This window comes from Corapipo altera, unplaced genomic scaffold, assembly GCF_003945725.1.
Source record: "Corapipo altera isolate COAL_440 unplaced genomic scaffold, ASM394572v1 23, whole genome shotgun sequence".
In the NCBI taxonomy this organism is placed as follows: domain Eukaryota; kingdom Metazoa; phylum Chordata; class Aves; order Passeriformes; family Pipridae; genus Corapipo; species Corapipo altera.
The window spans coordinates 5,646,348-5,671,893 of NW_020884878.1; the positions used below are offsets into that span (position 1 = coordinate 5,646,348).

A 25,546-nucleotide genomic window follows, 5' to 3' on the forward strand; every position below is an offset into this window, starting at 1 on the left:
CTTAGAATTTAACAGTTTCTCTTCTGTCTCTTGACCAGTGTATGAGTAGCAGAAAAGGCTACACCAAAGGTAGTCTTTGAGCTGCCACACTAGAAGCAGAGTAATGGCTGTCTTGGTACATTACTGGAGCTGCTTAGCCAGGAAAAAACCTCAAACAACTGTGTAAATTAAAAATTAGAAATAATCTTTAGAAGTTATGTGAGGTGGTTGAGCTTTCAAGTCATGCTTACATAGGTCCAGTGTCTTTCTTCTTGAAAAGAATATATGGAGTTCAAATTACTCTTTTTATTATATTTTTTATTTAAACCAGCAACTTGCAGAAGCCTCAGAGAGATTAAAGGCGCAGTCCAAAGAATTGAGGGATGCCCACCAGCAAAGAAAGTTGGCTGTGCAGGAGTTCTCTGAGCTCAGTGAGAGGATGGGAGACCTGCGGTCCCAAAAGCAGAAGCTGTCCCGGCAACTTCGCGACAAAGAAGAGGAGTTGGAAGTGAGCATGCAGAAAATTGATGCTCTGCGACAGGACATCCGTAAATCCGAGAAGATAAGGAAAGAGGTAGATTTATAAAACGGCCAGCAGTAACATGTTCAGCTGCTGCTTATCAGTATCTCATATCTGATTGTATTGAAAAACTGGGAGTGTCTTCTGGGTTTTCTTGAGTTTTTTTTGTTTGTACTCAGATTTGAATCTGGAGGAAGCTGTTTTTACTACATGCCCAGGTTATTAGTTCTTGCGTTTTGATTCTTGTAGACTCTGACTCACAATCAGCTTGAAACCTAGAAAGCTCAGTGAGTTCTTCATGTGCTTTGAGGTTGGAGCATTCTGACTTCACTGTTTTTCTTAACTGAATGTTTCTCTTCAGCTGAAGGGAGGAATAGTGATACAGATTAAATATGTGGTTTTCCTTCCTCTCTAGTCATTGTAAGAATGTCTGTAATATCTTTAAACAAGTTAATTTCCAATTAGTATTCAAGGCAATTTATAGTTTTACATAAGATGAAGTGGATAACTAGAAGAGGGCATAAGAAAAAGCTACTGTGGTTAATCTAGAGTGTTTTAATCACTGAAAAGTCATCATGTTTTAGGTATTTTCTGGGTGAAGTGTAGAAGAGAAATTCAAGAGCTTTATAAACATTACTGGAAAACTTCTAGTAAATTGAAGGGCAGTCTATGAAAGTGTAGTAAAAGATGAAGTTTCTCAGGCTTTTATCCATGAACAAGAAGTGGTAGATAACTAGGAACTGGCAAAGAGCTCTGGCATCTCGTCTCTAGAGCAGAGTGCAGCAGGCATTCAAGTGTTGTTCTTTATTCAGTTAAATGCTTCCATGCAGAGCTTCAAAATCTCCCGTCTTTGTTCTTAAAAATTCCTCTGTACTCCCTTTCGTAACAGTTCTATCAATCTTCTATTCAAAACATAGTCTAGAAGTTCATTATCTTGTCCCACAGTTCTAAGTACAACCCTTTTAAAAACAACTTTGCGAGTTTAATTTGAACACAGAAAAACAAATTTTACTCTTCCTGTCAGGTTTTGAAACTGTGTCACTATTGCTTGAATTGCAAGTTGCCTTAGTTGCCGCTAAATCCAAATTGTCTTTCTGATAAGCTTTCTGAAGTCAATAAATGGATGATCAAGCTTATTTGTTCCATAATTGCAAGGCAAAAATGTTCAGTGTCCATATTTGAAGTATTTTGCAGTGATTTGGGTCAAAGATTGAGATTTTTAAGCTGCCTTACTAGATACTGAGGCATGGAGCTGACCTGTAAACATGGGAGACTTTCTTCTTTCACAACTGCAGTGACGTCCTAGTGCCATTTCCTTCTCTTTGCTTTAATGGGAGCTGTGCAGTTATCCCTGAATGGGTTTGATGTAGTTCATATCAGTACAAAGAGTCATAAAATAATAGTTTTGCTGCATGAGACAGATGGATGCCTGAATCACTGAAGGCAAAACAATTATGACATTCTGAGATGATTGTTATAGTAGTGTAATTTAAAATAGAAATAAATATAACTTGCTGCTAGTCCATAAGGAGGAAAGGAAATGAATGATACGGATAATGCTATTGTGGATTGAAGTGACCAAAAATTACTTGTTACAGCTGGAAGCCCAACTTGAAGAAGTTGTAGCAGAAGCATCAAAAGAACGCAAGCTTCGTGAGCACAGTGAGGTTTTCTCCAAACAACTGGAAAATGAACTGGAAGCTCTAAAGGTTACATGTTTTTTGACAAATATTTACTCGTGGCCCAGGGGCTGCAGTAGTTTTGCTTACTCAACTGTTGATACCAGTGGAAGACTTGAAAACTACAGCATTACTAGAAACCTAACCTAACCTGTCCAGATTTATTTGCCTTTTTTGCTTGGAACACTTTACTTATTGGACACTAATGTCTTGAAAATGCCCAGTTTATGTAAACTTTAAGCAGATACTAAACTAACGTGGTCCAAATCTGTTATCTCTGCAACCCATTTCAACTCCTTATTAGGGTCATGTAAGCAGAGCAGTTACTTGGGGCTTAATCCTTGGAGACAGGTCCCTTTTAAATCACTTGGTGCCGAAATAAAAAATTTTCCAAATTGCCACAATTGGACAATTCTGACTTTAAAGAATATTCCCAAAATATAAAGATCATGGCCTCTTCCTGATGGTTTCTCCTCTTCTTCTGCAGCTGAAGCAGGGAGGCCGGGCAGCTGGTGCCACACTAGAACATCAGCAGGAACTTTCCAAAATTAAGTCTGAGCTGGAAAAGAAAATCTTATTTTATGAAGAAGAGTTGGTCCGACGAGAAGCATCACATGTTTTAGAAGTAAAAAATGTGAAAAAGGAAGTACATGATTCAGAGAGCCATCAGCTTGCACTGCAGAAAGAGATCATGATATTGAAGGATAAACTAGAAAAAACAAAACGAGAGAGGTAAGTTTTGGGTGTAATTTCTAAACTATGGATTTCTTTTTGTTGCCTGTATGTACTGCATTGCAAAGGTACCTGTGCTGGCTGCTATTTCACCTTAACTCTATTTTTTCCCTTTTGAAAATCCCACAGGTTTAGCAATGTTAAAGTGTTCCTATTTCTTGTCCTTCTCCTTAGGCACAGTGAAATGGAGGAAGCAGTAGGAACAATGAAAGAGAAATATGAGCGTGAAAGATCTATGCTCTTGGAAGATAACAAAAAGCTAACAACAGAAAACGAGAGGGTAATTACTTTAGGAAACATTTTTAAGCAAAATATAATTCTTACGTCATTAGTCTCTGGTGTTGAAGTAGTCTACTCGTTGATCAAAACAGGATCTGTGAATGTTCAGGCATTATCTGAATAAAACAAATGTAATTTTCACCATATAAATGTCAGAGATTTGGCTACATACTAACTTTAACCTCCTGGTACTGCTCTTTGGGGGACTGATTCCCACGATTCAGAGGACACCATCCACTGATTTCTTCATGAAGGCTGCTCAGAGAGGGAAGCATTGATAGACTGCCTGCCTTCCTGATGGCTTACAGTTAAACCTTATTCCTCTCTGACCTCTACACTTGCATTTTCTTTTCCTTTGTTTTAGATTATTTTGTGTGAACTGGCAGTTCCACAGTAAAGAACCCCTTCCAGTCCTTTGCTCTGTGTTAGAGCTCCCGGATAGCCCGGGGTGGTCTTGTTTGTTCAGATTCTATAGGTGTTTAGACATACACATACATAAAAAGTGACAACTTTTATATATATGTCAGTGAAACTGACATAAGTCACAAGTGAAACTAATCTTTTGTTTCAGCTCTGCTCCTTTGTGGACAAACTAACAGCACAGAACAGACAGCTAGAAGATGAGCTTCAAGATCTAGCAGCAAAGAAGGAGTCTGTTGCTCACTGGGAAGCTCAGATTGCAGAAATTATTCAATGGTATGTGCTGTTTAGAGATCCAGATATGGCCACTTTCAACTCTGAAATATTGATTTTTTTTTTTTTAATGTATAGCTAGGCCTTCTCTCTGTGTCTGAGATGAATAAAAGCATGGTACTTCTGAGTGTTGATATTGTTGAAATTGTCAGATGCCACTGCAACAAGTACAAAGGAGAAAGTTTTGGTGTCAACTCTAAAGTGATTATTAAATCATCCAATCTGGAATATTTTGATAAATTAAGTCAGGAAGATGGTCATGATTTTAAAGGACCACATTAACATATAACACCTCACTAGCTGTACTCTTGGAATTAATTCCTAGGTCAGTTCTTCCCTCTCTAATTCACTGTTTTAGCAATCTGTGTGCAAGTATTTCAGCATGCAAAACAAAAAGGACTGGAAGGTAGCCCTTATAAAAACTGAGCAGTAATATGCAGATCATGTTCCAAACTATAACAGTGAATCTCTGCAGAACTCTTGCTGATGGTGAAAGGGAAACTTCAGTTTCCCTAGCAACTGCCACAATCAAGAAAATCAGATAAAAGAAAAATCTAAAGCGGGCAATCTAAGATATATTCTGTTTTCTGTTGCTGGGAGAGTTTTCCATGCTCTGTCCATTTCTGTTATGTCCCTAAATCCAGTGCAGACACTCTGATAATTTGGTGATACACTATTTGGTGCTATGAGCCATGAAACTGCTAAGTTACAGGTTTTTGTAATTGCACAACAGGGTAAGTGATGAGAAGGATGCTCGTGGCTATCTCCAGGCATTAGCTTCCAAGATGACAGAAGAACTAGAATCATTGAGAAGTTCCAGTCTGGGGTCACGAACACTGGTAAGAAAATAGCAAGCATTCAGGCTGTTCTGGGAATGTCTGAGAAGCTACATTTTTAGTTTTGGCTACCTGTACATAATCAGAATTCTTTTCTAATAAATCCCTGGCTCTGCTTTCTGGTTTTTAGTTATTGCTTGCAAAATCCAAGTAGCTAATCTGATCAGAATTTGATAATTACAGGGGGTAGTTGTTTCATACTAATATCTGCCATCAGAAACTGCTTTAAACAGTACAGAGGAGAGAAGAAACAATAACTTAAACAGAAACGAACCTCACCATGTTAGATGCAAGTGAACAATTTTAACTGCTGTTACAGTGAGATAACGAAGTAAATTTTCTTCAGTGAAAAAGTATTAACTGGTTGATACTGGCACAAACTAAGGACACACTGAAAGCATGTAGCTTCATTTATATGCAGAACAATGAAACCTTATTCTATAGTTTTCCCATATAGCAGTAACATGAATTCCCAAAAGAATCTGCAAATTATAAGAGCTCTCATAAAGGAGTAGGGTTTCAAAGAGAAAAACACCCACAGAAGGAGAGGGAGAACCATTTGCAGCTTGGCATGGAAGCCCACATCCCTAGCAATGCCAGTCAGTACAGTCTGCCATGCAGAGTCCATCTGCTACTGGTTTATACATTTAAGGAGTTACTTACCCCTTCCAAACCTATGAATATGGGTGAATAGGAGAAAGTTATTACTTCTGTGAGCTAACATTTGCTTACATCATCAAGAGGTGATTATAATATTGAGAGGTTTAATAGGAAGAAAGATCAGATCAAATGCAGTTGGCATTTTCATCTTAGCTACTGCCAGAATAAAGAATGCTGTCTGTTCTTCTTATTACAACTGGTTTTGTAACTTCTGCAGAACCTAATCTAAGGCAATTATTTCTCAAAATAAAAAATGCCTCTCATTTTTCATGACTGTTATTTGCAAGTTCGTGTGTGACTAGAGAGGCATTTGTTAAGGAATATCAGAAATGTAGTCCATACTGAAAAGTGCCTGGAAAAGATCAGAATTTTAGCTTTTGGGAGTAGTAGGGTGGAATTGCATGGTGTATGCAGAAGTGTAGCATATGCTACTTAGCAAGCATAAGAATTGCTTAGGCAAATGTTCTAGGTATCTTGGGTATCTCAAGATCTGGATTCTTTCTTTCTTCTTTTTCTCATGGTTTTGCTACTCTTGCTATATTTTATATTAGTATGTTTTACATTAAATATTGACATTTATCTCATGTTTGAAAGTCCATTATGTCACTGTGCAAGTTTTACACTCTCCTCTAGACTGGACAGTGAAAACTAGCCATTTTCAATGGGTTCTCTTGGTTTGACTTCCATGCTCAGTGATTTAGCATTTTGGTTTCAAGCATATTGTGTTAATGGTATAACCAGTATTAAAATAGCTCATTACTTCATTTTTTGTGTAATGAGGTCCAACTACTGACTGATTTTCATGCAGCAGGTATCCTGTCCATTACCAATTAAAAGAGCATTCTTTGAACCAGTGTGAAAGCTAATTTATGTCTTTTGACAAGAAGTGAATTATCCTTAGACAGTTGATACTGATATTCAGTAACTTATGCTACAGGATCCACTTTGGAAAGTGCGACGCAGTCAGAAGTTGGATATGTCAGCCAGGCTGGAATTACAGTCTGCTCTTGATGCAGAAATTCGTGCCAAACAACTGGTTCAAGAAGAGCTACGAAAAGTTAAAGATGCAAACATATCTTTTGAAAGGTAATCAGACCTTTGGTTCTGTTTGTGTTTTAATATACTGATCTAAACTGCTGATTAGAATAGTAGCAACTTTCTTAAAATGGCCCCTTTGTGCCTGGGATACTGGACTTTGCCAGAAAGATCCCATTCTACTGACTACACATTTCTTCCATAGTCAAATGAGAACTGTAAAAATTTCTTCAAGTAAAGATTTCACTGCTATACTAAGATATAAATCTTGGGCATCTGAGGAAAAAAAGCATAAAAGCAAATTCAAAGCAAATTCACTACCATTTATTAGACCAACTGGAGAGTTAGGCATGTTCTTGGGAATTAAAAATCAAATTGCTATTAGAATAATACCACATATCTGCAATGGTAGCAGAAGTCTCAAGTTTTAAATATCTACAGTTTTAAATATCTAGTCAAGTATTGAGGCGCCTATTCATGGGAAAAGTAAAATTAATCAGCCTTAAAATAATCTCTTAAAAAAACCCCATGCTCCTCAAAAAAAAAGGCATTTTCCGAAACTTTTCTGCACTGGCATTCCTGCCTTTGAGACATTTCAGATTGCATTTTGATCATATTGTGTTACTTTAGTAAATTAAAGGAATCAGAAGCAAAAAACAGAGAACTGTTGGAAGAGATGGAAGGTTTGAAGAAAAAACTGGAAGAAAAATACAGAACAGATTCAGGTAATTAGAGTTACTGTGTTTTAATGAAGTTCTAACACCACCTGTGATGTTGCCTTTTAGCTAAGCCTGTTCTGCTTTTGGTTTTAGGTCTCAAACTTCCAGATTTTCAAGATTCCATTTTTGACTATTTCAACACCTCTCCTCTTACACGTGATTTGACTTTCAGAGTAAGTTATTACATAAAATAACTATAAAAATGTGATAACCAAATTATATTTTTATTATGTTAAAGTAACTCTTAGGCACTATATGGCACATTTGGATCTGGCATATTAGCCAAATTAGTGTGGCACAGAATTGAATGCCCAGTAGATGTCAGATTGCCTGGCATTTTGTAGAGAAGCTGGCACCTGTGGGAAATATTCTCAGAAATTCACATTAATTATTTTCTATTCTAGCTTTGTTTAGGTTAATATCAAATGTTTAGCTAAATGAAATATATTCAGGGTCTTTTGGAAATGCTGGCACACCCTGTTACAAATAAGGGATTAAATGCTTTGCAGTTGGAAGATGCTGATTATTACAAGGAAGAGTGTTCACACAGTTCAAGGAGTGTTTAAACAGATATGTAAAATTGTTGGCTTCAGATCTTAATGGAGTGGTTAGAGTAGAAGGAGCTGGGAAGAGAATCAGAGGACCCACAGATGTTTGTATAATAAGTTTATCGTGACACACCCTGTGATCCTTAGAAAACTAATCATACAAATCACAGCTCCAAGTAGGCGTTTCACTTTAAATGATTTGTGCATTCCCCGAGGAAGCAGCTGTTAAATGCAACATTGAATCACATTTCCTTACTTCATGAACTCTTGATCCGTGGAGATTTTTCTGGGATTTTTTTTTAAATGTTATTTTGCAAAGCATAGACAGTTAAGGATAAAACCAAGAGCTTGAACTGGAGAGAATAATCTGTTTATGAAGCGGAGTTAAGGGGGCTCAGGTTAAAACCTATGGGCATGCTGTGATATTTGCATACAATTTGTGTATATGCTGTTCCCAGCCACAGAATGTCAGTGCTGACTTTCTTAGATGTGCTGTATGGATGAGGTGGAGGGAAGAGAGAGAAACATGATATATGCTACTATCTCAATAATAACTTTTATCTACTGACCTTGATATTTGGAAACATTGCTTTAAAAAGTACCAATATACTTAAAAAAGTAACGTGTAGAATATCAAGCCCGTAACTAAACAAGATTCCATTCTACAGATCCTGAAATAAGTACATAGTCTCTGTGAAAATGCAGGTGGCATTTTTCTGATTAATTACATTAAAATTGGTGATACTGTACTTAATGACTTAATGACTTGACAAATTTTTTTTCACATGTACTTATAAAGATAGTTTGTATCATCTGCACTGGGGTTAATTTAGTTTGAATAAACATAAATATTTAGTTAGCCAACTAATATTCCATCTGAAGTTTTCCTATGGGTGATAAGCAATCGTTTTTATCCCTCATATCTGTTACAACAAAGGATTCTGTTTCTTCTTCGTCTACATCTTCTCTGCTAGCCTTTTGGGAAGAAGTAAGTTTTTGATAGTAGTTTTGTGTCCTTATTTTGTTGTGACCTGTCATAGTAAAAATGGCCCTCTAAAATTAGATATTGTGCTTCCTTAATTTCTCTGTAACTTAATCCACTAAACCTCTTTAGAGGCTTACTTGTTTTATAGTTTGACTATCTATATGGCTAAAGCTGAATCACACTTAGCATTTTGAAATTGTTCATATTACATAATGGTACAATTTGATCTTAAATGGCCCAGCCCTACCGATCAGTTCATAACAACACAAAAATAACAAGTATCTGAACATATTTAGTGAGCTAACTGAACTTGAGCGAAGCTTCTTCCTGTCTAAACTGGCTGGGAAGTGAGTGATTCATTACTTGTTGCCTTTAGTGCTAATTACATCACTGATGTGAAGTCTAATCTGATGTTTGTTAATCATGGTTTTTATGATTTCCTCAGAGTACAGTAATGCAGAATCCTACTTCCACACCCAGCTGCTTTAGCTCTGGAATTGTAGCATACTTCCCCCTTGTGCTGGCAATTAGTAGTTGCTAATTTAAGTGTGAAATTAATAGATGGCTTGTAATGGATGCTAGTCTTAAATTTTAGTGAAATGTAAGACACTGTGATTAAGTAAACATTTTTAAACAACTTTTTTAAAGATTGAGTGTTACTACTTTAAGAATTTTTCTTGTGGCAGACTTTCCGGCTGCTGTGTGCTAGAAAAATCCTAGTGTAGTAAACTACCATGAGAAATCAGCTATTTTAGGGATGATTTCGAGGCTTCTCAAACATTTTTCCATACCTGCATGCAAGAGATTAGACACAGCCTTGCTGTGAGAAGATGACTTGCAGCATTGTAGCTGCCTGCTATGAGGTTTTGCACTTCAGTACTCCCAGCTTTTCCATCAGGTGGCAGGGTTTGTTTTGAGAAAAGATCTTTTTTCAGAGTGGAAGGTTGTTAGATGTTTGTGTATTTCATCTAGAAACCAACACTGGGTTTTGTTTCCATTTTGTTTTTGTGAGAATGCTTCATTCAGATACGTGGTATCTAATCTAACATGTTTGCTGTTGCTTTTGCAGACCAGCTCTATTAGTGAGCAGGAAATGCAGGGTCCTAAGTCAGAAGTTTCACCATCTACTTCAGTTGTAACTGCAGAGCAACAACAAGAAGTAAGAAAGCTGTTATTTTACCCTGAAGAGTAATTCACCAGAAAGTCTCTCTGTCTTGTTCACAAAAATACATATTGCAGCATTCATCATGAAGAAACAGGATTGAATGCTGCTTATTTGCAATGTCTCAGTGTTAATTTCACCTGCTTTGAAGACAGTTGCAAATGAAACCTTTTCACTGCCTTTCTGTATGTTGATGTACCTCATTTTCATGTTTTCTGTATTGCTGCTTATTTGTTAGTCTGCAGGCTTTCCTGTGAGTGCTTTAAAACACAATCTGTTTCTATTAAATCAGAATGGTGATGTTTACGACAATTAAATTTTTGATCATATTCAAAAAAATAAAAAAAATCAGAAGACAATAAGCTTTGCTACCCCAATCTTGAAACAAATTCTTGAAGCCTTATTTTGCTCAATTACAGTTTCTTGTGATTCAGGAACCAATTCGGCTTCAGAGGATGCCTGCTGCTCCTTCCCCCACCATTCAGTCCATTTCTCTAGCTGTACCAAAGGTAGGGGGACTGTGCTGACCTTATTCTAAAGAACAAAGGAAAAAAGTATAATCTATAAATTAACCCTCTGTGTTTGTTCTTGTCCTGTTTGGGTTTGTCATATGTGTGTTTGTTAGGTCTGTGTTTTTAATCAAATGTTTCCAAATGCATGTGGATGGGGTTTGTTTTGTTGTAGGGGATGATAAAAAATTGTTGTAGGTTTGGGTTTGAGTATCTTTTGCAGTTGGAAATAAAACTGTTATTGTTTTCTGCAGCACCTTTTACAAGCTGCACTTACATAAAAGAAGCCCAGGTTTCAGAATGTGCGCACTGATACAGGGTGGGTGAAGGGAGGTGCTTGCATTACCTAAGCCCAGAAAATGAAGTTATTTTTTATCCTGAATGTATCTTTCAGCCTAAAGCTCACCAGCTCAATATCAAGTCATTCACAAGCCCTACTCAGTGTAGTCATTGCACCTCTCTTATGGTGGGATTAGTTCGACAAGGTTATGCCTGTGACGGTGAGTCAGTGAAACTTTTTATGTTTTCAGCAAGTCCCTCGAAAAGCATCCCAAAACACTAATGTATTTGAAGGCAACCATTTCTTTGGGGAGGGAATGAAAGAAAGGGGCGACTGCCACTGAATGGTTCTCCTTTCTTTTACATCCCTTTAGAAGTATGATGATGATGTATGATTTCATATTGCTAATTAATTCTGCTACCATTAGTGCTGTTACAGTGTGAAGGAGGGGGCGGGGAAGGCAGGACTGGTTTCTGTTGCTGTAGTAGAGAAGACTACGGGAATGATCTGATTATGTCTATTTTATGTTATCCTAATCATAAACCCTGAATGTTGAGAGGACCATTTGCTAGATTATTTCATCTGTAGCTTGTCTTTCTGTCCATTGGTTTTATTTAAAATGCTTTATCTGATGCACGTGTCACTACTGAATTCTGTGTTCAAGTATAGGGAGGTATTTTTATTTGAAAATATTTACTGTATCTTAATTGGACACATGAACTCAGTTAAATAGGTCACAAATCCGATGAAGGCACTACAGTATAAATAACCTTATTTCTGTGCCCAGCTTAGTTCTTGCTAGTGACACCCTCTCCACTGACACCCTCAGTATCACATTTAGATTGCCTCATCTGCCCTTCAGGGCTTTTTTTCCTGGCAGATCTTCTGGTGGCAGTTCTTCCCCAGGAGGACCTATCACTCTGCCAGCACTTGCCCTGGGGCTGCCTTTTGTCTCCTGTTGCTGACAGTTCTGAACTTTTGTTTTGCATCTCTTTCTACAAGCTTGAAACTGTCTTTTTCCCTTAGTGTAGCTATCAGCTTCACTCTTCTTTTTGTCTCGTGTTTTGATTAAGCTCTGCATCATTAGTTTTCCAGTTTGCCTATTCCACAGCAGATATTAATAGCTACAGAAAAAACTGGAATCACATTCACATAAGAATAGAGATGATTCCAGTAGAACAAAACTTTGCCATGTTCTACTCTCAATCACTTGCTTTTCCCAATTCCTCCTCTTTTTAGTGCTGGAGACTATGGTAAAATACAGCTACACTTCCAGAGGCCTTTGAAAGTGACTATATCCTGTGGATTTTCCCTATTCCACAACTGCTGTGCCTTGATATGCACAGTCCCAAATAGTTATGATACCTCCTCGAAGAGCTGAGTTTATTACCTGGTCTTGGGGAGCACCTACAGTACTTTGCATGTAGGACTTTTTGGTAACCTCTGCCTTCTTGGGAGCAGACAGTAGCTCAAAGAAGAAGCCAGGCAGCCTGCTCGGGGCTACCTTCTCTGCTGTCTCTTCCCTCAGGCATCATGAGGAGGAGGTTTGTTGCCCATCTGTGGCTTTAGCAGAAGCAGGCTGTTTCCAGGTTTTTTGGAATCCTTTGACACTTCATAATTACAGGACTAAAGGTACCTAGGATAGCTGCCAGATTCCCACTTCTGAGAATATGGTTAGAAAGAAACACAGGATAGATCAGAGTGGTGTGCCCTTCTGCTGCCTTCCCAAGCCTGCTGGTAGAAACAGGGTAGCTAGGACAAACTAAGCAGAATCTCTGTGGAAAGATCTGGCCAATAAGCTGTGAGTTGAATGCCTCAGTATAACACATTAACTCATTCTGCAGTTCCTATAGTCTGTCTCATGTAAAATGGCATATGAGTTTTTTGTGTGTACTGCTTCTGTATGAAGTGCTCTATAGGCAAGAGACAATAAAGACCTTTGTCCCTTACTGGTGCAGCATAAAGAGGTACAAAGTGGTGCAAATGGTAAGAAAGCATGCAATTACTAGTATAGATGTTTGCTGCTTATTTGAACTTATTTGACCTCTGGGCAATATGTGCCATTTTCATGCAGTATTTCAGTCCTTGTCCTTTGTTTCTATTTCATTTATGCTTTCAAGTCTGTATCTTGTGTTTAATAGTTTAACCCTTTCTGTCTTTTTAGTTGATTTAGTTTTACTTTGTCTTTGCAGTATCCTTGCATATTTGGATCAAATTAAACACCTATTATCACTATCCTGTAATTTTTATTCCTCCTTTACTAATACTGTTTCTCTTCTGTCACTGGTTGGTGCTTAATGTCAGTGAGGTTGCCAAACTCCATTTCCTTGAAAGGTGAACTCAGTTCCTGCCCTTTGTGGATGTAATAGGCTAAAAAGAGGAAATAAATGAGCTTTGGAGAGTCTCACACAATATCTAGGTGTGTTCACTCCTTCAGCGTAGTGAACTAGGGCAAGTGAGCTGTTTGCCAGTTTCAGTGTGATTAATTAATTTGCTGAGTGTAGACTACATTAATCACCTGTTGACTCATACATGCATTTCACTGTGAATTTTCTCTTTTGTACTTAGTGTGTTCATTTGCATGCCATGTTTCCTGCAAGGATAGTGCACCTCAGGTCTGCCCTATACCCCCTGAGCAAGCCAAAAGGCCTCTTGGAGTAGATGTACAAAGAGGAATAGGAACCGCCTATAAAGGTTATGTCAAGGTAACAGTCTTTTGTTCTTGGACAAGAGAAGAATACTAAACTTCACTTACAGCTATGCAGCTTGGAACCTCTAAGTATGTTTAAACAGATCACCTAAATAGTGCTAAAGCCCTAAGGCTTTGCGTGCCATCTGTGTAACTTATTTAACCTTTGTTGCTTTAGATGTGGGAGAAACACTTGGTTTTACTACAAGAGCTGAAGGTCAGTAGATTAGTAGTTACAATGTTCATAAGCAGCAAGGGGGAAAAAAAGAATGGTTTAAGAAAGAATTTCTGTCATTGTTGATGTAAACACAATATAAAAGGTAAACTGTGCTACCATTTTGGCATTCGTGCAGTATACAAGCCTAATACCTTTATACAAGCCTGAATATATTTATTAAACTGTAACAAGGAGTGGTTGAACTTAAGAGAGGAGAAATGATTGCTTGATTACTTGACATTTTTCATACTATTTTGAAGGGCAAGTAGAATGTGTTCTAATTCCATTGATCTTAGTATAATCTTTTCTAAATGTCTTGCTCTCTGTGTCTACTACATGTGCTTACATTTAATAAGCAATCAGTTATTTATACGCAGGTCCCAAAGCCTACAGGAGTTAAGAAGGGGTGGCAGAGGGCTTATGCAGTTGTCTGTGACTGTAAACTCTTCTTATATGATGTGCCTGAAGGAAAATCCACTCAACCTGGAGTTGTGGCAAGTCAAGTCTTGGATCTCAGGTTTGTATTATTATGACAGAGCAAAAATCCTCTGTACTTTTTTCTTAACAGTGGTATTTATTTATAGTACACAAGAAGCTATAACATTATGACAGCTCTGGTCTGAGAAGATATGTGTGTTCTGTATATAGACTGCAGCTAAGTTTAGGCTGATAGATTGGGCTCAGCAAGAAGTCACTTAAATGACTCTGTAGTCACTTATAGTACAGTCACCAATATTTACAGTATTAGCATGCTTCTTTCTAGACTTCCATAGGCATCTGTGGGAAGCAAATGTACTTGGCAGATTGCTTTTCCCGTGCACTCTGACCTCAACATTGAGTCACAGATCATCCCATAGCAAATAATTTCAGCAATATTAGAAAAACTGAAGCAGTCTGCAGAAGAGTATCAGCTAATTTACACTGCAAATGGCTCTGACCCTGCCATCTCACAGGAGTTATTATTTCATGGGGAATCATTTGAACCACTGAACACTGTCTACAAAAGATCTGAGACTTACAGTGATCAGAGTAACCAAGAGGGTTTTTTATTAAAATTTATGGAAATATCAAGAAAGTGTAATACCTTTTAATGTTACAGCACCTTTGTATCTCTGTTGAATATAAAGTTTGCATTCACAGGCACCTTGATTTATATTTTTTCCAGACAGTAGTAGTGTGGGGTTGCACCAGTACTGCTGTGCTGTTCTCACAGTCACTGAGAACTGTCAGTGTCAGCTCTCTGACATGCTGGCAGTGGGAGCAGAAACGTGGAAGTATTGCAAATAGCAGCATTCACATCAGTACATTGCTTGAAGCAACTCAGCCAGATATTATACCAACTGTCCCATCCTTTATCTGCTTATTGTAGCTACCTCTTTGAGGCTGTCTTCTGAGGATTCTTAGATGTTTTTAATAGATGTTAACCACCACAGCTATGAATTTTATCATGGGCAAGTTTCAGACATTAGTGTCATCTTTGCACTAAAATTGGCAATTATGGTGATCAACTTGGTCAAATTCAGTTTAAAAAGGCTTGTGTAGACAAGCCCTCTGGGGTGGAGCACTCTGAAATGCAAAAGTTGTTCTGATGTCTGTTTATTTTACTGTAATAGAGAATAAAATCTAGCTGTTTTGAAAACCCTTATTTGAATCCCACAAACTATAATTATGTTGCCAAGAGCTTTTTATGTGATTTTTCTTTTTTTCCAAAGGCCCCTCTCTTGCTACACATTGAGGTATGAATTATTCATTTCTAATGTGTCTGCTGGGCTGGAAGAGCAATATTCTTGCTTCTAATTGTAGAATAGGTGTGGTTGGTACACCAAAACTACACAAAGCCACCCCACTTAACTTCAGGTGGACTGAGTTACCAAATGCTGTAGAAACATAACTGAAGCTTGTGAGTTGTTTGGGTCAAGGATGGTTAGAGCATAACAAAGCAGTGATGGCAGTTGTGACCTCTGTGCGGTGTTAGGAGATGGCAGCCTATTGAAAGAGTGGTGATACCAATTAGATGATGCTGAATAATGTTAGTGTGTTCTTGTATGTAATTCTCTTGCTCTCTTTCTTACTAGAGATGAAGATTTTTGTGTGAGCTCTGTCCTAGCGTCGGATGTAATACATGCAACTCGTAAAGACATCCCTTGTATATTCAGGGTATGGCAACCAATTTACTCATGAAGAAAATGCAAGTTGAATACCAGTGTTTTGTTTTGAGAATGGCATACATTATCTATATTTAATGTTGATTGAATTATGCAGAAGTGTAGGAATTTACAAGGGCTGCTGTGTAGAGGAACAATATGGTGGTACTCATATCTGAACTGTAAAGAAAAAAGTTCTCCTTCTTTCACTGCTTCCTTGTATATAAAGTTTGGCTTTTTTATTTTCTTGATTATAATTCAGTATGTTTTGTCTCTTCTTGCATTGGTATTACCAGATTCTGTTATTTCTTGCTTAGCTTTGGACTCTTGCTTTAGGAACTGATGCTGTAATAGAATATTCTGAAGCTGGGTTGTGCTCATTGATTCTAGTCTGCTGTGTATTATCTTGTATTTAAGAAATACATTTGAAATTTCAGTTTCTTTAATTACGTATTTAAGTACAGTAGAAAAAAATAAAATAAGAGAAAATAATTAGCTGAGTTAAAATATCCTCTGATTTATGTTCTATCTGAATGTTGTATTTAGTTGTTAACAACAGGAACGTCTTTCCTAGGTTTTATGTGAATTGCATTTAATCTGGAATTTTAAAATTTAGAGCAGAATACATAGTAGCCAGTATCTATAATCCCTTGCATTTGAATACAGAAACTCACTGTTTTCAGCATCTCTGATCCTCAGTCATTTAGAATCAAGTCAGTGAAACATGGAAAGCAAAGAGCTGACAGTCACATGCAGTCCCTGTCATTTGGTTCTTTAGGGTTTTACTTAGGAAATGTCTTTGTATTTGACTGCCTCTGTGTCTTTGCTTTTCTGCTTTTTTCTAGAATTATTTTCTGCAGTGGAATTTTATGCTTTAGTTTACTACTACCTTTACCTTAATTTTCCTCTTACATGTTTCTGTTTTGGGGTTTGTTGGTTGTTTTTTTAATTTCCATCTGCCTGCTCTCTTCTTAAATTAGCAAATGTGGAATACTGTGGAAAAGGGCTTCTGAGGAGAGAAAATATGCTATGCAGAATGGTGGTTCATTCATTTAAGAACAAGGCATCCATGCAGTTTAGACTGCCTGACTTGCTGCTTCTAATTTCTGCCTGCAGTTTTTAACTGAAAGAGTATCTAAGAAAAAAATAAAGCCTCTGTCAAGTATCCGCATGTAATAATACTTGTAGAGATAGACATTACAAAATATCTCCATGGTTTGATCAGATTATCCGCTGCTAAAGAGATCTGATAAATTAACTGGAAGCCTGGTGTGTGAGTAAATCTGTTTAGATACCAGAGGAGATGCTGCCAAAGTCCACCTCTTTTTCTTAGTTTTATGTCCTCCTTCAAAAGAAGAAATTTCTAAAACTGGAAACCATTAATATCTGGTGCAAAAGTCTCTTTTCTCGATTTCATTTAATTCTAGATTTGCTTCTTGCTGGCATAATGACATAGAGTAGCTTCTACATAACAGTTAAAACTGTTACTTCACGTAATCTGTGTAAAAATGTAGTCCTTCTTTCATATGTGCCATATAACATAACACATTATGATATTGGCGGCCCACCAAAGACAGATTTTCATTTCTTCTGGATCTTCCACCGGCAGAAAGCAATACCAGAATGCTGCCAAACACTAAAATGACCTGTGACCACCTCTGACCCCCCATGAATTCAAGAAGAGGAAGAACTTGTCTCAGACTCCAACATTTCCACTTGGCAACCAGTTTTTAAAGCTGGATGTTAGGCTGTCCTGCCATTTAGATACTGCAGTCTAAGTGCTTCCATCAATATACATTTTTAATAACAGTGTAGGATTATCTGTAGTGGAGTGCTTCCACAGCTTAACAGTTTGAGTTAAGAAATCTTGAGTTTCCTAGCAAATGCTGGATTTTTGTATGATGAATAATGCAAGGTATATGCATATGACTTCTCACTTTTTTTCCTGCATTTGACTATATGTAAGATGCCACCTTCAAAAGACTGAGAGGAGTAATACATGGTGGTACTTCAAAGGGAAAACCTTAGCTGGCGTCTGGTTTGGTTTTGTTTTCTAACTTAGAAACATTATCCATTATGCCTCCATCTGTCTTTAAAACAATAATGCCTAGTTACAGTTTAGACATGAAAAAACTCTATGCAGAGTAATAAGAGCTGTGAACAATTGCAAACTACTTGGTTTTTTTCCTACCTCCCTTTGCCTTCATCTTACTTCTGGAGTCCTGTCTTTGATATCCTATTGTCCCAGGTTTATTTTCAGATATATTTTATCTTTGACATGAGTGTTATTGTTCAGTTCTCTCTTTTCAGGAAATATGTCTGTTGCATAACCACATTATCCACCTTTATGATGATTTTCTTACGAAAGCATATAGGCTGAAGGTCTGTTAATCCATGTTACAGCCTTCAGATTTGCCCTTTTGCACCTTTTGTTACTTTTTTCTGTGACTGAAAGCATAGTTCCCATGGTCTCACAAACCCTTCAAGCTCTTCATGCAGGACACAGAACTAATATTAAGAATTAGTAAGTGCATACTTCAGGCAACAGAAGTTCCTGGATAGTTTTTTTCTGTTTAGAATGCATTCTGCTTTGAAATCTATAGGATGTTTTACTTGAAAATTAAATGAAGCCATAGTGCTTTTCTTTTAACATGGGCATGTAGGAGAAGGCAGACTGCAGTCTCAAACATTGCTTTCCACCAGAGCTTTGAATGCAGATATGATGAGTTCCTCCCCTTGGACAAATATTTTGAAAATTAAGTAGCAAAATCAAAATCTAGAACCGATCATAGCAATGCCTTTGGGTTTAAATGCATGTGGCTCAGAAGGCACGTGTGTCACTTTCAATAAGTTATTAAAATGTCCTGGATAGGAGGGATCAGGACAAACTATAGTATGCTACTGAAATTCCAGTTCAGAGCAGGAAGGAGCCTTTTACTGCCATGTATTGATTGTTGAAGGATAGGAATGTAGCATTCCTTGCCCATATTTTAGGATCCAGAATGAATAAGCAAGACTGAGTACTTTTAAACAAAACCACTGTGTCTTGTGCAGTGGTTGTTTTTAGTTTGTTTCTTTGAAGCACTGTGGCTGTATTAGCTGTGTTGGCCATCCCCCCAGGTACATCATTGCATTGTTATGAAAAAGTGTATTTTATTGTCACAGTTCTGCATGACAAAAAGGGCTTTTATTACTCTAGCTAATTTCACTTTCTCTGTCTGTTAAAAGGTTACAGCTTCTCTCTTAGGTTTGCCTTCAAAGTCTTGTTCTCTACTGATCCTGACGGAAAATGAGAATGAAAAGAGGAAGTGGGTTGGAATCCTAGAAGGGTTGCAGTCTATCCTTCACAAAAACAGACTAAGGAACCAGGTTGTGCATATTCCACAAGAAGCCTATGACAGTACACTGCCTCTTATTAAAGCAAGTTTAGCTGCTGCTATTGTAGGTATGATTGTTTTAACTTTTACAAGTGTGTGAGGGTTGTTGGAGCTTTTATGCTTCATAATGAGAGCACTGACACTTTGAAATAAATTCCTCAGCTGAACTCCTTCATAGGAATTTAATAATGGGGGAAAATGTTAATCTTGCATTGAGATTCAGATTTCTTCATCTACTTGGGGTAAATAATACTGTTTAATTGTTTAGCAGGTTGTTTTAGCAATATGGTATATAGCATGCTTTTGACAGACTGTGTGAACTTGAACAAAATCGATTTGCTGCTGAAAATCTTGTTTGTCCAGAAATTTTTTCAGGTGTTCAAATCAAACAGTCTGTTTTACAGACAAGATTAAGTGTAGCTGAATTAATAGCTCTTTTTTTTTTCTCTTGGTTTAGATCGAGATAGAATAGCAATTGGTTCAGAAGAAGGACTGTATGTGATAGAGGTGACCCGTGATGGTAAGTTAGGCCATAATGCATGCAGTAATTACATACAGAATAATGAGCTCCATAACTTTTAGTGCTGCTGTAATATAGGTTGCTCAACAGCCTTTCATGTGTAGTGAGTATTAAGCACTCACTTAATTGATGAGAAGGAAGAGTGAATGTGAGATATAAGCACTAATTTGGTCATTATCATTACATTCAGTTGACTGGCTGAAATTAAAGGGATGAGTTACTGGGCATATTCTGACACATTCTCACCTTAACTATGTTCCCACAGCAGGTAGCAAAATGTCTGAGGACCCAGAGCATGCACAGCACACACAGAGTTTGTAGACTTTCCATCAAAGCCTCCATCTCTCATTGTCTGTTTCTTCCAGAAATGTGACAACCACTCACATTCTCTTTCACACCAATGATGGCCAAGTGCTTCCTTGCTCCCTTCCATCATCTATTTCCTTAACTCCATGCTTCATCCTGAACCTGCTTTTTCCTTCCTGTTCTTAGTGCACTTTGCCTTCTGCTTAGGGAAAAATGGGATTAGTGTGGTCTGAAGTTCTTTCTGAAGACTCACAGTGTCCATTCCCTCCTTGACCTGCTGGTGATGCTCTTCATAATGTATCCCAGGATTTTTTTGGCCTTCTGGGCTACAAGGGCACACTGCTGGCTTGTGGACAGGTTGTTGTCCAGCAGTGTCCCCCAGTTGTTCTCCACACAGCTGTTTCCAGGAGGTTGGCCCCCAGGCTGTACTGGTGCCTAGGGTTCTTCTCCAGATTGCAGGAGGCTGACTGGCTGATAGTTCCCTGGGTCCTCCTTCTTGCCCTTTTTAAAGAAAGGGGTGACATTTCCTTTCTTCCAGTCCGTGGGCACCTTTCCTGATCATAACAACCTTTCAACAGTAATCATGAGTGGCCCTGCTATGGTGTCTGTCAGCTCCCCCAGTGTTGATGGATGCATCCCCTCAGGGCCCATGGACTTGTAGAAGTCAGGGCTGCCTAGGTGATCTCTAACCCAATCCTCCTTTACCAATGGAAAGTCTTCCTCTTCCCTTGTCTTCTGGGTCAGAGATTCAGGAAGGATATTTTAAGTGCTGGAGCAGGTCCAGAGAAGAGCAATGAGGCTGGTGAAGGACTTGAGCACAAGTCCTATGAGGAGAGACAGAGGTAGCTAAGGTTCAGCCTGGAGAAGAGGAGGCTCAGGGGAGACCTCATCACTCTCTACAACTCCCTGACAGGAGGTTGTAGCCAGGTGGGGGTTGGCAGGCAATTATCAGCAAGACAAGAGGGCATGGTCTTAAGCTGTGCCAGGGGAGGTTTAGGTTGGATATTAGGAAGAAATTCTTTACAGAAAAGTTAATCAGGCACTGGAATGGGCTGCCCAGGGAAGTGGTGGATTCTCCATCCCTGGAGGTTTTTAAGATGAGACTGGATGTGGCACTTAGTGCCATGGTCTGGTAACCACGGCGATGGTGGATCAAGGGTTGGACTTGATGATCTCAGAGGTCCCTTCCAACACAGCTGATTCTGTGATTCTATGATTCCTGAGGGCTGGTCTTATCACTGATTTCCTTGATTTCCTTTTTCAACATGATTTAGTATGTGGCTATTTGAAAGTGGTATTTTAGTCATGCTAAAACTTGCATTTCAATGTAAAAATAGAGTAATGAATACAGGTTTTTAATTCCTTTGACTTCCAAAATTAAATTACATCAGGGATGTAATTTTAAGTCAAAAAGCAAAATGTTATTGCTTCATCTTGTTTAGAATAAGACATTGCCCAGTTCCAGGAGAAACTGCTTTATACATGGAGACAGCAGATATTTGAAATTCTTTTTAGGAGTAATGAATGCCATTCCTTTGAGTAAGCTTCCAGTGGTCACCATTCTCTGAGTAGTTAGATATAAACATAACTTGAGATGCAGATAATTCCAGAGATTCCAGTACAGCTTCCTGCGTTAAAGAAAATTGTACATTTAATTTGAAAGGTTATTTCATAAAGGAACAATTATCTGCATCACCGTGTCATGTGTAAATGTGAAAATGAATTGTCAATTTTGGTTTAAAGGTAAATGATATTTAGCAGGAGTTTTCTATGGCCAGTTCTGTGTGCTAATAGCATTCTTATGAATGGTAATCTCTTTTTCATTTTATGGCATTTGTAATTTTCAGTGTTAATTAACTGCCAGATGTTTATATCAAAGGTCTTTGTTCAGAAGACCACTTAATTCTTGACAAATAAGGTAGAGTTGGAGCTAGAAAAAAAAATCTTTTCTCTCTGGCAAAGTTCCAACAGCTGGTTATTTCATAGAATTTCTTCAGACATATCATCTGTTTGTGCAAGTGGGGGGATGCCACAACAGCACTTGGCTTTGTGATCTAAACAGCCAAAGTCTTGTTACCAAGTTTACAGAATTTGGTAACTTGGCTACGTTACTCAACTATTACTGAAAAAATGGCATATAATTTCAAGTTAATATTTCTCTTTTTTTTTGTTAATTATCATTTACAAATACTCTTAATGCATTCAGCTAACAGAAAATTAGTTATAATTTGATATAGTTGGCTTATGATTATTATTCTCGTCTATTTGTACTCCATGAAATACTCACGGCATTCCTGAAAGTGCTTGTACAGCCACAATCCCAAAAGAAGAACACCTTGTACCTAACCCCCTTAGCTGCCTCTAACCCAGCTTTAAAAAAATGCTTCAAACAGTGAAACTCCCCAGCTGCCATTGGCAGCCTAACTAGTCCTTACTGTTGGGTAGCTTTTTCTGGTGCCTGTTCTAAACCTCTTTTCCTGCAGCTTAAGCCCATTCCTTCTTATCCTTTCCCCATCACAGCATTTTTTGCCTTTCCGTATAGGTGTTTTACACTCACTTACTGTACTGCTTTTTTATCTGGCTGAGAGATCTGCCTGCATTTTATTTCCTCAGTTATCAGCATTAAATACTTTATATTTCTTCTCATTGTATTCTGCTAATTTGGTCTTCCTCTAAAATTTACTGAAGATGCCGATGTTTTCCTGAATGGGGGACCCATTTTAGAAAATGTGGTATCTGACACTGTACACATGATATTATATAAAAATTATATAAAAAAATTTCTCCATTTATCCCACATGTTAAGCATCCTTTTCCCACAAAGTGTTGTTGAGACTTTTTATCAATAAATGATAAATTGCTTCATTGTTTGCTCTCTGAATTAATAACAGAGATTGAACACGTGTAATAAGTGCTCTTCCTCACCTGGTACATGTCTGTGTTTAGATTCATTTTCAGACATCACTGTGTAATACTGCAGTGTTTCCAGGCCTTATGCTTTTTCCTGTTTAACTTACGGCATCTCTTGTTTCCTTTGCAGTGATAGTCCGAGCTGCTGACTGCAAGAAGGTGTACCAGATAGAGCTTGCTCCCAAAGAGAAAATTATCATCCTCATCTGTGGTCGGAACCATCACGTCCACCTTTACCCCTGGGCCTCTCTGGATGGGTCAGAAGGGAACTTTGACATTAAGCTTGCAGAAACTAAAGGCTGCCAATTGATTACAACTGGAACACTAAAGAAGAGTTCTTCTACTTGTTTGTTTGTGGCTGTCAAGCGACAGGTTTTTTGCTATGAAATTCACAGAACTAAACCTTTCCACAAAAAATTCAGTGAAATTCAGGCTCCGGGAATTGTACAGTGGATGACAGTGTTCAAGGACAAGCTCTGTGTTGGCTACCAGTCTGGGTTCTCTCTGTTGACCATCCAGGGAGATGGACAATCTATAAACCTGGTAAATCCTAATGACCCCTCGCTTATCTTCCTCTCACAGCAGTCTTTTGATGCCCTTTGTGCTGTGGAGCTCAGTAATGAGGAATACCTGCTTTGCTTCAGCCATATGGGAGTATACGTCGATTCGCAAGGTCGAAGGTCACGCATGCAGGAACTAATGTGGCCTGCAACTCCTGTTGCCTGTAGTATGTATATGTTTTTCTGTTGCCATATCCCTGTTGCTGCTTTACTTGTCTAAAAATAGTCAGCATTGTATTCAATTTTGCTTCGGTTTGTCTTTGAATATCTACAGTTTAAGTTTTGATGAGTTAACAGACACATAAGGTCTTCCTGGTGGTAGTTTTGGATGTGGAGATCCTGGATGCTGCAAGAAAAGCTCTGTCTTGTTCAGGACACAGAGAATAAATAGCAGAATGCAAAATAACTTCTACAGAGAGTAATCCTGGATGCAGTACAGTGCAAGACTACCTGTCTGTGAAATTCTATAAAGATTTTTGTTCCCCTAGAGAGTGTAAATGTCTAGTTGTCCATAGGATGTCTTCTGTGTCCTGTACTCAAAGTACAATAGAAAGTTGAAGAAGAAATGTAACTGCAACTCTAAAGGTTCATGAAGATAACAAGACGTAAAAATACTAATTTTGGCAGAACTGGTAGTACTTTTTCTCCTTTTGGCTTTATTTTTTAGGGGGAGAATTTCCAAAAATAATGTAGGTGGAGGATAATTTTTCAATGTGTTTCAGGAGCATTGATTTATCAGCTAGGTAGGATAGAGGTTACATGCAGAGCATTTTTCAGTATTCAGTAGTCAAAGCAGTTGATGATAAAACTGGGATTTCTATTTGGAGCTCAAATAGCAATTAAAAATTTTTGAATGATTGAAGGCAAGAAATAGCTTTTTGTTTAAACAGTGCAGCAAGGAGTTAGGTGCATGTTGGTTTGATCAGGCCAGGCCCTAATAGCAGTTTGTTTAATTTTAATTGTCTTGGACTGAAATTGTTTGCTTGCTTTACACTGACCTAGTTTTGTACAGAAGTCTGAAGGAAAGGCCCAAGGAAACAATGTAGTGGCAAATTTACTTTAAAACACCATTAGCTAAAACTAATGTTTCCTTTTCCTTAATCAGCTTTACAGTTTTTTGCATTTCAGCAAACTAGACTTGCTAGGTAATGGTCTCGTCTGTTATTATTAGAAGTGTTTGTTATAACCTTCTTGTATGTGCAATCCTGAGTGGCACTGGCCTAGGGCTGTTTTTGTAGAAAGAGCAACATTTTTCGCTGCCAAAGGAACCTGGATTACTTCCCTTTTCATTAGGCTTGTCCTCCGTTCTCAGTCCTGGTGCCTGTCACTAGTGATGGTGGCTTTTTTTAACTTTCCCATCAAGAGGTCATAAAATTACAGAATGGTTTGGGTTGGAAGGAATCTTTAAGATCATCTAGTTCCAACTCTCCAGCCATGGGCAGAGACACCTTCTACTAGACCAAGTTTCTGAAAGCCCCACCCAGCCTGGCCTTCAGCACTTCCAGGGATGGAGCAGCTTCTTCCACAGCTTCTCTGAGCAACCTGTTTGAGTGCCTGCCAGGAAAGAATTTCTTCCTAATATCCAATCTAAACCCCCTCTCAATTTAAAGCCATTACTCTACATCCTATCACTCCATACCTGCATAAAAAGTCCCTCTCCAGCTTGCTTGTAGTCCCTGTAGGTACTGAAAGATGCTTTAAGGTCTCCCTGGAGCCTTCTCTTCCCTAGGCTGAACAACCCCAACTTTCTCGATCTGCGTTCATAGGAGAGATCATTGAAGTGGAAATGATTCTCCCCCTGTTATGGTTTCTACTGTGGTAAAGCACCATGTACAGAGGTTTAAGGGTACAGCAGAGAATTTGTCTCTGGGGCATTTGGTGCCCTCACACATGGAGAGGACAGGGGCTGCACTCACACAGCTCTGTTATCCCAGGTGGCCTGTCTGGGTTGCTGCTACACCAGCTTGGTTCTGTGCTGAGTCAGTGCAGGTGTCATGGGGCTGCTTGGCTCAAGTGCAACCTAGTGCAAAGCGTTGGAGCCAGCAGGTCTTGAGGCTGTAGCCTGGGCAAGCCCAGTGCAGACACTGACATGTCTCACTGGGAACCAGTCAAGATCTGGTCTAGCTCATCAGCTCTGACTCTCGCAAGTGCCAGCCTTGGCTACAAGCTGGTCAGGCAGAAGCAGTTGGTGTTTCTGCCTGATACTT

General features: G+C 38.4%; 1 protein-coding gene across 10 annotated transcripts in view; it reads left to right on the plus strand.

Annotated features, from left to right (window-relative positions):
* Nucleotides 1-25,546, plus strand: part of CDC42BPB (CDC42 binding protein kinase beta) — a 93,785-nt gene that overhangs the window by 61,345 nt on the left and 6,894 nt on the right. For 4 of the 10 annotated variants that reach the window (XM_027637635.1, XM_027637639.1, XM_027637637.1 and 1 more), the window contains exons 13-30: nucleotides 311-553; nucleotides 2,098-2,208; nucleotides 2,666-2,910; nucleotides 3,085-3,190; nucleotides 3,761-3,885; nucleotides 4,616-4,721; nucleotides 6,316-6,464; nucleotides 7,044-7,138; nucleotides 7,226-7,305; nucleotides 9,735-9,824; nucleotides 10,247-10,336; nucleotides 10,731-10,836; nucleotides 13,185-13,321; nucleotides 13,900-14,039; nucleotides 15,598-15,679; nucleotides 18,895-19,111; nucleotides 19,501-19,563; nucleotides 22,910-23,506. In XM_027637635.1, the coding sequence (XP_027493436.1) occupies nucleotides 311-553; nucleotides 2,098-2,208; nucleotides 2,666-2,910; nucleotides 3,085-3,190; nucleotides 3,761-3,885; nucleotides 4,616-4,721; nucleotides 6,316-6,464; nucleotides 7,044-7,138; nucleotides 7,226-7,305; nucleotides 9,735-9,824; nucleotides 10,247-10,336; nucleotides 10,731-10,836; nucleotides 13,185-13,321; nucleotides 13,900-14,039; nucleotides 15,598-15,679; nucleotides 18,895-19,111; nucleotides 19,501-19,563; nucleotides 22,910-23,506 (2,782 nt within the window). Of the gene's footprint in view, nucleotides 1-310; nucleotides 554-2,097; nucleotides 2,209-2,665; nucleotides 2,911-3,084; nucleotides 3,191-3,760; nucleotides 3,886-4,615; nucleotides 4,722-6,315; nucleotides 6,465-7,043; nucleotides 7,139-7,225; nucleotides 7,306-8,617; nucleotides 8,669-9,734; nucleotides 9,825-10,246; nucleotides 10,337-10,730; nucleotides 10,837-13,184; nucleotides 13,322-13,899; nucleotides 14,040-15,597; nucleotides 15,680-18,894; nucleotides 19,112-19,500; nucleotides 19,564-22,909; nucleotides 23,507-25,546 lie in introns of all 10 variants that reach the window. The other 6 variants (XM_027637638.1, XM_027637641.1, XM_027637642.1 and 3 more) reach the window with 4 other exon arrangements.